Source organism: Neolamprologus multifasciatus, chromosome 23, assembly GCF_963576455.1.
Source record: "Neolamprologus multifasciatus chromosome 23, fNeoMul1.2, whole genome shotgun sequence".
Classification (NCBI taxonomy): Eukaryota; Metazoa; Chordata; class Actinopteri; order Cichliformes; family Cichlidae; genus Neolamprologus; species Neolamprologus multifasciatus.
The window spans coordinates 20,608,524-20,619,806 of record NC_140460.1 but is presented as its reverse complement, the minus strand read 5'-3'; the positions used below and the strand labels follow the sequence as shown (position 1 = coordinate 20,619,806).

At 44.8% G+C, this 11,283-nt stretch overlaps 1 protein-coding gene across 4 annotated transcripts in view; it reads right to left on the bottom strand.

Moving 5' to 3' along the window:
• The window catches only part of LOC146491470 (CLIP-associating protein 1-B-like), a 53,271-nt gene that overhangs the window by 5,327 nt on the left and 36,661 nt on the right, over nt 1-11,283 (bottom strand). Inside the window, exons 25-41 of one of the 4 annotated variants that reach the window (XM_085150663.1) lie at nt 10,494-10,591; nt 10,344-10,367; nt 9,764-10,011; nt 8,982-9,045; nt 8,416-8,579; nt 7,784-8,006; nt 7,506-7,601; nt 5,396-5,548; nt 4,805-4,911; nt 4,109-4,231; nt 2,303-2,453; nt 1,933-2,170; nt 1,797-1,850; nt 1,493-1,695; nt 1,274-1,402; nt 982-1,188; nt 365-481 (exon numbers count right to left, since the gene is read on the bottom strand). In XM_085150663.1, the coding sequence (XP_085006789.1) occupies nt 365-481; nt 982-1,188; nt 1,274-1,402; nt 1,493-1,695; nt 1,797-1,850; nt 1,933-2,170; nt 2,303-2,453; nt 4,109-4,231; nt 4,805-4,911; nt 5,396-5,548; nt 7,506-7,601; nt 7,784-8,006; nt 8,416-8,579; nt 8,982-9,045; nt 9,764-10,011; nt 10,344-10,367; nt 10,494-10,591 (2,399 nt within the window). Of the gene's footprint in view, nt 1-364; nt 482-981; nt 1,189-1,273; nt 1,403-1,492; nt 1,696-1,796; nt 1,851-1,932; nt 2,171-2,302; nt 2,454-4,108; nt 4,232-4,804; nt 4,912-5,395; nt 5,549-7,505; nt 7,602-7,783; nt 8,007-8,415; nt 8,580-8,981; nt 9,046-9,763; nt 10,012-10,337; nt 10,592-11,283 lie in introns of all 4 variants that reach the window. The other 3 variants (XM_085150662.1, XM_085150665.1, XM_085150664.1) reach the window with 3 other exon arrangements.

Below are 11,283 nucleotides of genomic sequence, written 5' to 3'. Positions count from 1 at the left end.
CAAAAAACACTGGGAAATTTATGAGAAAAAAAAAAATAAAACATGCAAGAAAAATACTGTTAAACAGAGAGGAAAAAATTTATGAGAAAGATTTACTAGAAAAAATTATCAAAATTATGAAAAAAGAGCAAATATCTGGCAAAAATTGAATATTATTAAGAAAAAATTTAAAAATTAAAAACTTTTGTCAAACTTACGAGAAAAAAGTTTACTCACAAAAATAGTGAATTTAAAAGAGGGGAAAAAACAGGCAAACTGCACGATTGCAAATGCCGTTTCACTGTACTTTTAAAGACTTTTAATATTTCTGCGGTGAATCGTCTCTACGTGCAGGATGCCGTTTCAGCTGTGTGGTCTGAAATACCTTGCTGCCGGTCAGCTGAGCCAGGTAAGGCTTCAGCTCCTCTCCGATCACAGAGTAGATGGCCACCAGGCAGAAGACGCTGGCCTTCCTCACGCTGCTCTCAGTGTTGTCGTAGCCCTGAAACAGCAGAAGAAGGAGAGACTGATATCAACACAATTGAGACAAAAAAGAGTTTATCTCACCAATTAACCGATGACTGTGTGAATAATTTCTGGGATAAAGCTGATCATAGAGCAGAGGAAATTAAAAAGATATTTCAATATGTGTCTAAATTCAGTCTTTTCAGGTACAACATGAACTCAGATACACACGTGTGCTACTGACACTAGTTTTATTTCACTATAAAAAACTGTCTAAAGGCAGTTTCGGTCTATTCGTGTGCTGCATGGTTATCTTACCTGTACAGGTCTCTGGATTTTAACCATATTGTATTCCTGTGTTTGTAATAACACAGTTGAACCATTTTTAAGTGTTTTCATTTACTCAAACATTAAATACATTTCAGTTCACACTTCCTGCATACTGGAGCCCAAATGGTGGACACAAGTCCGTAACATGAGCTAATCTTCCGTGTTTATGAGCAGTTAAAGTATCTACAAATTTAAAGAATGAAAAACCTGCAGGAGTCCGGGTATGATGTCGGGCAGCAGCTGGTGCAGCGGCTCTCTGGTGATGCGTTCGATGGCCCTCGTCTGCATCTTGATGGCGGCCAGGTTGATGGGGTAGTCGGCCGTCTGCACGATGGGGCAGAGCACCTTGATGCACTGCTCGGGGTGGATGGAGGCCGCCAGCGTGGAGGCCGCCTCCTCGGCCGCCCGCACCACCTTCAAAAGAAGAAAAGAGCGCCATGAGGGGTCAGAATCACAGGAAGACCGGAGGAGTGGCCTCTGGTTTCTTTTTCATCCTCACCTCCTTGTGCGAGTCTTTGTGGGCCTCCAGCATCTTCATGATGGTGAGCTCAGCGTAGTTTTTGAAGCGGGCGGGCTGGTTCCTCAGAATCTCCTTTAGGACTCGCAGGGCGAGTGCCCGGATTGTGTGCTGGGACAGCAAGAGGAAACAAGTCACTCACAGGACATTTACAGCAGTGGGGGAAAAAAATCAAAAACAAAGGAAGCCTCGCGTCCTCACGTCTTTGTCTCCCAGCGTTTCAAGCAGGAGCAGCAGCATGGTCTTAAAGTGCTCTTCCCACACCACCAAGCTGTCCTCCCGGGCCACCTTCAGCATCTCCAGCAGGGTCCCCCGGCGCTCCTCAGGGCCCCGCTCCCCTGCCTGGCCCTGGGAGAGCTCCTTCAGCAGCTCTCCGACCAGCTCCAGCTGCTCAGCAGCCCCGGCTGTAGGTGGAGGGGAAAGAGGTAGTTTTTTTTTTTTAAAAAGTGAGAACAAAGATCAAATAAATAATTTGTTCACCTCTGAGGTTTTCTGTTGAGTTTACCTGGGAAACCTTTGGGGTTCAGGATCTTGTTTTCCACACTTTCCTGCCGGCGGCCTGCAGAGTGGGACGGGAAAGACAGAAAAACTGAATCTTTACCGACGCAGCAGGACACACAGCTTTTGTCCTAAGGTCCCACCTTCTCGCAGCTGCTCCACAGCGTCCTCGTACAGCGCCTCCTTCAGCGCAGCTTTATCCATCGTACTGATGCCGTCCGTGTAGTTGTATGGGTTGTACTCTCTGAAGCGCGGGCCGGCGAAGGATCGAGGAGACGGCGTGTTCAGCAGAGAGGTCTTGTTGTCCAGGGCAGTGCGCCCGCCCTCCACTGCATCGCCGCTGGGACGAGGTTCGGAGTCCGAGGACGCCCCGCCTCCAGTCTAAGATTCGGTGACACCAGAGCAGATGAGTTATTCTGGAGTCTTTACTCCAAGATAAAAATATTCAAATACAGATTATTTTAACAGTTATTTCAGTTATCTGCCATCTGGTTCCTCCCTGTAACTCCTCACCATAACGCCATCCTTCTTGCCGTCCCGCCTCAGCGGTTCCACCAGGTCCTCCTGGCTGCGGAAGCTGAAGTTCTGGATGGCCTCGGTGACACCACGCAGCGAGCTGTAGATTTCCTCGGAGTTCAGGTTCTCGCTGTCGTACTCCAGCATGCTGCAGCACGAGACAGGTCCAATGGGCATTTTAGACAGGATGTAGGCAACATCGTCAGGGGATCGTCACTTAAAGGGAGAGTTCATTGCTAAATCAGATTCACATGTTTTTCCTCTGGCCTGTAGAGCGTGTTATCCATATTTACCTGGAGCTGTAGAGGCGTTGGCCCAGCACTAAATCGCCCTGAGGTGCTCCAAGCACCAAAAACACATTTGGAAAACTCAGCAGTAATGACTCCAGACCTGGTTGTTTTTTTTTGTTTTTTATATCCCCAAACACAGAGGTACTTTCATCCATTAGATCATGTTTATCCAGGATCTTCAAAGCAGGATTTGCTTGTATGCAATTGGAATTTAATGCTATAAATATTTTTCTTTCCCTACAAACTAATAGTTCTCCCCATTTAACTTTGGTGGTCAGTTAATCCACTCGAGGTTCGAAGAAAACTGGTGTTTAGATCAGACTGTGCTGTGTTACTTTTTGTTTGTCTTGTAATAAATTTCTTAAGAAAAACTTTAGTTACAGTTTGTAAAAACTCACCACTAGATGTCAGTAGACTGCAGCAACTGAGTTCTGTTTTCTTACCCCTCACATGTTTAGTGCATAATTCTAGCTACAATGGCCACCGTAGGACAAACAGCTCTGTCTGCTGATCATCTGTAGTGAGTGTAGGCTGTCAATCCGCTGTTTACCTCAGCTGTCGATATGTGTCCACATCTATTAACTCTGGAGGAGGGTATAAAACTTTGTGAAAGTAGTCCGATACGAGTCGATATAAAGGACATGTTAAACTTGTCTCTGTCTCCTGCCGCAGTTAGCTGCTGCTAGTAAAACTTTGAACTTTGAAGTGGAGCGTTAATGTTAACGCTCTCTGGCAGGTGTAAATGCCAGAGAGGCTGAAAAAGATGACTGGAAAGTTACTGAGGGCTTGTGTCTGTTTACAAGAGATGAGAACCTCGATCAGCGCAGGAGACATGTGGAAACAGTCGATTAAATCAGAGGATCACTGCCCGCATAACTGCTTCTAGAAGGACATTTAATCATCAATATATCCAAGCATCAAAACAGTGTAGATGAATAAACAGCACCACAGGTCAGAGGAAGAACGTGTGCCTCTGTCTTTGAGGTGGACTGTCCCTCTAAGAGACCGGTGGAAGTACAGAGGTTCTTCTTCTTAACAGCACCTATGATCCCTTTAATGTCAGCGACATGAAGCAGCTCCATTTTCATCTTGAAGATTGTGAATGACGACTGAGGGCATTTTCCTTGACATGGATCAAACACAAAAGCATCTGTGTGCCAAACAAATTAGTCAAATCTTGTACCAAGGGATGGTTTGTCCATGACCAGGAAACAGGAAGTGCAGAGCCGTGCATGTTGACGAGCACACGCGGACAGATGAGAGACAGAAGGAAAGTCACCTTTCAGTCACCATGACGACAAAAAGAAAAACAGACACACGAAGCTGATGGAGGCACCGAGGCAGCAGAGGTGACGACAGACTGACGGAAGCTCGAGGTTTCACAGAGAACTCCAAAATATCTTTAAAAATAAGCTTAGAAATCCGTTCATCACTACAGAGACAGATCCAACTGTTAAACTGTGAAACCCCGTACAGAGGAGGGAGGAGGAGGAGGGGGAGGAAGAAGGGTTACCTGGGTGAGTAAGCTCGCCGCAGGGCCTTGAGGGAGGAGTGGGCGGTGGGTGGAGGAAGAGGGGAGGGGAAGGGTGGAGGAGGGAACTTGGAGAGGCCGTCTGCGCTCCAACCCCACAGCCGACTGCGACCAGCCGGGGAGGAAGAGGTGGAGGAGGAGCCCGGAGAGAAGAAGAGATGTGAAAAGAGTGGAAGATAAGGAGAAGCAGTGCTCTCAGTCAGAGTTAGTACAGGTGGAGGGATCATTAGTATGACAGCTGTGAGGAAACCTGCTGATTGGCTGAGAGGAGAAAACGTCTAAAATCACACGAAGCTTCAGGAAGAGACGCACGGAGCCGAACATGAGCCTAAAATTCTGACGTTCATTTAAAACAAAGCATCAAACTGCAAGTTCAGACTTTGAGCTTTGGCTCTGATTTTGAGCTCTTCAATGGCTCCACAGTGGAGTGGTCAACATCTAAACTCTGTGGTGACCCCTCAGTGCAGCTTTACACTCCTCTGTTAACGAGCAAACAAAGAGAAGACACGGGGAAATACGCCCGCTGCGTTATAACCTGAGCTTCAAAATAAAAGTCTGGATGATGGCAGAAATGAAGGATGAACTGCTGAAGCCAGAATTTTATCGGTGTGGATAAAATTATACACAGGAAACGTGGTTTGAATTTTTGGTGTGGCGATGGCGGGGCCATTTCTTTACCTGGGGGAAAGGCCACCGTGGGAGCAGTTGGTGGGGGAGGTCAGCGGGCTGCTGCGGCTGCTGAGCTGTCGCAGGGGCGTCCGACCTGCCGAGTTACTGGGAGACGCCTGCGGATCCATGAAACACAAGTGTCTGGATTTAATGTGAGAACATTTGGAAAGCCACAGCTGTGATGATGTAAGGATAAGAGGAACAGCACACATACAGAAACTACTATATTTATCAAAACAAGTGTGTTTGTGCATCTATACAACACAAACAACAAAAAAAGCCTAAAACTCATCTTTAAAATGATTATTTTGTCTAATCAATAATCTTAAAGTCAATTACAAACATCTACAGTCATGTGACATATTTATTGTTTGAGTTAAAGGAAAGTCCTAAAGTGTGTTACGATATTAGTTATCAAGGTCAGGCTACAATGATTCATCAGTATATTCCGGTATGGATCAATAAATAAAGGAATAAGACCTCCTGGAAATAAAATCTTAGAAAAAAAAAAATCCTAAAAAAGAATATTGTTTAAATGAATCTGAATGCAAACATCTCCATATTTGAGCCTCTGTGTGTGTGTGTGTGTGTGTGTGTTACCATGCTGATGCCGCTGTTGGCACTGGCGTTCCTCAGGTGGTTGTGCAGCAGCTTTGTTGTCCCGTCCTGGAAGGTTTTGGGCAGAGCACCCAGCAGCATGGTGAACTCTGGAGTGTTCAGCTCAAAGAGGGCGATCAACACCACCTGGGCCGCCTGCACACACACAAAAAAAACATGTTACACATCACTTTACTGACATTTAATGACTGTCACTGCACTGATTTTGGCACTGAACATGAAGAAAAGCTTTCGCTCTGTTATAAAAGACAGCCAGAAGTAAATTAACCTGTTTGAAATAAAAACAAAATATTGTTTTGCAGCATTTTAGTGCAACAGTCAGCCACACTGAAGCACCATGCAGACGTGAATGATACCAGATAATGCTGTAGTTCAAAATAAAAGCTTCCTGTTAGTCACAGGAATTTTATATGATTCTTTACTTTCACTTTTTCCTAAATAAAAGCATCTAGCTATTTACTGCATGACGCTTAGATGCTTCAGTGTTGTGGGACTTTTAAAGTAAAAGTCCCCAGTTAATTTTGGAAAATTAACAGGATGTTCAGACTTTCAGAATAAAAGCCTTCAATTTAATGCACAAGTTTATCAGCATGCTTTAATGCCCAGACCTTTTTTTTTGTTTTTTAAGTAAACCTGTTTACCTCCAACCTTTCAACAGCTAGTAACAGACAAAGTCCAGCAGTAACAAAAACCATACCACAATTTCTCCACAAATTAAGATAGAGTGCTTTCAAAGATTAAATCCTCCCACAGAGAAATCAACTCTGAGTAAACATGGCTTCAGCCGTGTTTACTTATTATAACCCTAGCTTCCACTTTAAAGTGGACCTATTGTGCACCATATTTTAATTCTGGGCTTTGCATGATTTACAGTTCAAAATATTCTTTGTTTATTTTATTCTAGTTTGTCCACAATTAAGCCAGCTTTTTTCTGATTGGCTGCCCTTTGCAAACTCAAGGTTTGAACAGCAGGTGGATGGAGCTTCTGTGAGAAAAAACAAAAAACAAAAACTGAGAGTTTGGAGCAATTTGACCTTTTGTTAAGTGCCAGGATTTATACATCGGGGAAACGAAACAACCTCTGGCAAAGCTGATGGCACAACACAGAAGAGCTTCCTCGTCAGGCCAGGACTCTGCAGTCTATTTACACCTACAGGCCAGTGTACACTCTTTCAATGATGAGGATGTTCACATCCTGGACAGGGAGGAACGCTGGTTTGAGCGTGGAGTCAAGGAGGCCATTAACGTGAAAAGGGAAAGACCATCTCTGAATCGAGGAGGGGGCCTAAGGGTACATCTGTCACCATCTTATAATGCTGTGATTGCAGCCATTCCCCAACTCTCTGTGAATGGTACTCATGGCCATTGGTCAGTGGTTGTTGATCAATGGTCATGAGCATTTGCATAATTAAGATTAAGGAACTGACCTACCAGCCCATTGTTCCTTCAGTGGGCTGGTTTCAGTCATTATGCAAATGTCCTGTTTATAAGATTGGGGTCAGCTGAGACTGAAGAAGTCACTTGGATGAGTGACAAAACGTTTCTCCCACGAAACGCTACGTCCAGATGAACAGAATCAACTTTTGGAGGTTTGTACAAAGACTGTGATTCTCTGAAACTTTGACCATTTTAATTGGAAGAGGAAAAAATATAACACGAAATATAAAATTAATAGTTCTGTTAACATGCAGCATGTCAATTGAACTTGTTAAGCAAAAGCTAAAGGAAGCATTTATCACTCACTTTCCTTTCAAATGATTCAAATGTTTCATGTTTTACTGTAAAGGTTAAAGGTCAGAGTCATGCCTGATAATAAGAGAAACATCATAATGGTCGGCAAAGTTAGTCTTAAAGCTGCACTCAGCAGCAGCATCTCATGCACACACCTCACGTACACGGATACCTCTCCACCTTTTTTACTGTTTGCCAGCAGTTAGTGCTGAAAAGCATTCACAGAACCCGCTCACACTCTCAGGTTAATGTCCTCTGTACGCGGGCCTGAACAAACATGCTCACAGCAGCTTCCCGCTTCTTTGTGACCGGGTTAGACGAGGTTATTCACGCTGCGCATGCTCACTGGTAGAGGATCTACCTGCTTGCACCTCTCCTCCAGGTTGCCCTCCCCGGGCAGAAAGGCCACGGTGCTGGGTCGGCCTGAGAAATCCTCCCCCGCCCAGTTATGAAGGGTCTAAGGGTGAGGTGGGTGGAGGAAGGACCATTAAGGGGGAAAATTTAAGACATGAAGAAAAAAGAAAAAAAAAACAGAACAAAACAACTGAAAATATAAAAAAATGAAACATTTAGAGGAATTTAAAGGGATGAAAAGGGGGGAGTGTTTTAAGGAAGAGGGAGGCTGACATGCCCTCCTACCTTGCGGACATCGGAGCTCTTGGGCTCGGTGGTCCAGGTGATGATGCGGGAAACGGCGAGGCGTGTCTCGCTGGAGTTGACAAAGTCGGCCGGGTCCATCTGCCTGGCCAGAGCCTCGATGTAGCGCAGGATGGCCACCTTCACCTTCAGGTTGGGCGTCTGCGTCTGATCCACGATGAAGCGCATCAGGATGTTGAACTGCTGCTCGTATGGGAAGGACTCCCTGCATGGAGACGGGAAGGAGGAGAGAAAAACATCGTCAGAACACGAGATGAAGTTACACCCTCTTTTTTATTGACAACAGCTGCTCTTGCTTCAGTGAGTTCACACAACATACTTTATATTATATTACCACATATTCTAAAGTAATTTATAAACTTTTTAAAAAAAACATTTAGTGCAAAATATCCCCTGTGCTCCACCTGCAGTACCAAATTAAATAACAGGAATACTTTCCCCTTTACTAAAACTGTGACTCGTTGCTCTTTTGTGTTATTTCCTGCACAGACAGCGAGCCAGAGGAAAGTCCCATTAATTACTTTAAATCCAGTTTGGTTGATTGGAGTTTAATTTTCTGCAGGATAGAAGCATACAGGACTTTTCTTTAATGATGAAAAGGTTTCAGTCTTAACCTCGTGACATCCAGAGCCTTCTGGACTTTGGCCTGGACAGAGCCCAGCAGGTCGGCGCCCATCTTCTTCAGCAGCTGTGTGAGCAGGACGAAGAGCCAGTCCAACAGGTCGTCCCTGTGCAGCACGATGAAGTCCACCAGAGTCTCCAGGAACATGCTGAAGACCTGTCACAGAGTCAGGGGTGATGATGAGGAGATGTTTGAGTGTTTGTCTGCACATGTTGGCCTGAGACGAGTACACACGCAGTGAAATATGACAGCAGACAGTTATCATGTGAGTGAGAGCAAACACTTACTCTCTGGTGTTTGTTAGAGTCCGCAGCAGCGAGGAGGCATGCAACAAGAAAACACACACTGTTAGTTTGTCCTGCTGTTAGTGACGACACGAGAGCAGTGAAATCAGCCACGACGCTCACGTCCCAGCTTCAGAGTCACAACAAACTCCCAAGTTTACCCCCTCCGGCTCTCACTGTCACCCTCTCTCTCCACAGAAAAAGTGAACTGCTGCTTTCTGACGTCGGCTTTCACTTTTAATAAGAGTACGTGTGAAAGATGCTGCCGTCTCACCTTGCTGTGAGGGTCCGCAAACATCCTGGTGAAGATCTCACAAAGCCTCTTCAGCTCCACGCGACTGAAACAACAGGCACGGTTATTTTGTTGTCCTTGTTGCCAACAGATAGCTTTTATGTGCAGACATAGTAAAGAAACAGGAGACATTACAGTTCTTTACTTTACTGTAGCTTCATTAGATAAACTCGACTTTGGGAGGAAGAGAAAATAGTGAGGTGAGAAGCACACTCATTTTCTCATATCCTTTTTTGTTTGTTTGTTTGTTTGTTTTTTTTAAAGCAGAGGAGTCGTCCCCTTGCATAAATAAAAAAAGACCAGGGGTCATGAGAAACTTGTATCTAGTGATGGGTGTGGCTTTTTAGACTAGAATACACGTCCATCACTATATACAGTGTAAAGCTACAACAGAGCAAGTGGTTGGAGATCATCTCCTGAACCGCACACAGTGCATTTCCAGTAGCTGAAACAGATCTGAACAGAAGTAAGAGTGTGCTGAAAACACAGCCTCTGGATCTCAGCCTGGACTGACCACTAAAATCTCTCTGCTTTAACCTTTCTGCTGACTGTCAGCATCAAGGTACAAGGTTGATTAGAAGTCTACAAAGACTACAAGGTTACAAGGTTTCTTTTATTAAACCCTTCTTTAACAAGACTCCTGACATTAAATTCATAACCCAGCATGTTTCCTTATGATTAAACCTTATCCACCGCCTCTTTACCTCAACCAAAAGTTCTCAAACCTGCAGAGGTGGAGCTTTTCAGACCATTGGCACACCCACCTGAGCATCCTCTGGCTCTTGAGCAGGTTCTGCAGTCCCAGCAGTCCCTCCTTCCTCTCGGACCAGTTGGCGCTGGCACAGTGGTTCAGCACCTCCGCCACGTCCTCCGTCTGGCGCAGGTAGTGCGGTGCCACGCCACCGTTACGTGAGCTGTAGGAGCGCTCAGAGCAGGCGCTGGAGGCGTCGCTGTTGGCGTCGTCGTCTGAGTACATCCCCGGCGACTCGAACCGCCGCCTCACCGGCCTCCGCTACATCAGAGAGGAGATGAGAGAGGCTAAGTGTAAAGACGAGACTTCACAGGGTAAACGTACAGCTGTCAGAAGAAGTAGCATGCAGCTACACAGGCAGACTCATGGATGCTTCTGGTGTCATCGCATGAGATGGATGAGGTTACTTTGGAGTTTTTCCCCCTCTTTTGTGAGTCCATATCAACATGCTGCTTTTAATGGAGCGATAAGCAACTTTTACCAAGCTAAAACAACTTGAAATAAAGCAAATCACTGCATCCATGTTTAAAACGTGAAAGTCAGTGTGCACAGCTCATGCTCTGCATGCAGTGACAGGTGAGATCTACCTGTACCTTACTCCTCGAGTCTCCTAAGAGCTGAAATGTACAAAGTCCAGAGAGAAAGAGCAGAGAGGACATTAACACAGAGCTGAAAGAGCTGTGACAACATCTTTGATTCACATTTGTATTCACATTAAGGCAAAAACAGTTTTCTGTTCTCACCAGAGCATCGGCGACCGCAGCCTCGACTTCGGTGCCCGTGTTGAGGATCCTCATGGCATTGACTGAGGCAGAGATCCGAGCCTGATGGGACAGCCGGTCTGATGGGAGGAGGTCAGAGGAGGAGAAGCAGTTTGATTACAGAGGCTTTAAAATCCACAGGCACGCCTCAATATTAAACAGAAACATCTCCTTCATGTAGAACTGATGATCAATAACAGTGACGTGAGTCTTGGTCCCGTTTTTGTGAATTCAGACAATTTAATGAGCTCAGATTACATGAGAAGAATTTGTGTTATTTACCTGTGCAGGTTGCAAATTTTTAAGTAACTGCTTTAAACCAGACCAAACCCACAGTGATGAGCAGAGAGGCTGTTTGAATGTAATATAATATAACACAAGTCCAGATCTGAGCAGCAAGCAGCCTGTTTAATCAACTCAAATACAAAGAAATGCAAAACACAAGCGGAGCTCCAGAAGTAAAACCCAGCAGCGCTCGATAAAAAATGTGAAAAATAACAAATTCCATAAACTGCATGAGAGAAATAAACTTCATGATGCTCTGCAAAAAAAAAAAAAAAAAAACAAACTGAAGGAGAAGCAAAACTTTATCTTCAATATTTACAAGCGTGAACTCCTGTTTCCTGTAGCCGTTTCATAGCAACAGGTAGGGGTGTAACGATTCGCTTGATCCATAGTCAGGTTAATTACAAAACATATGGGCAAGTATTTGTTTTATCACAGGCATGATCAGCTGATAATGAATTAAGTATTCCCAGTTTTCTCTTTAATT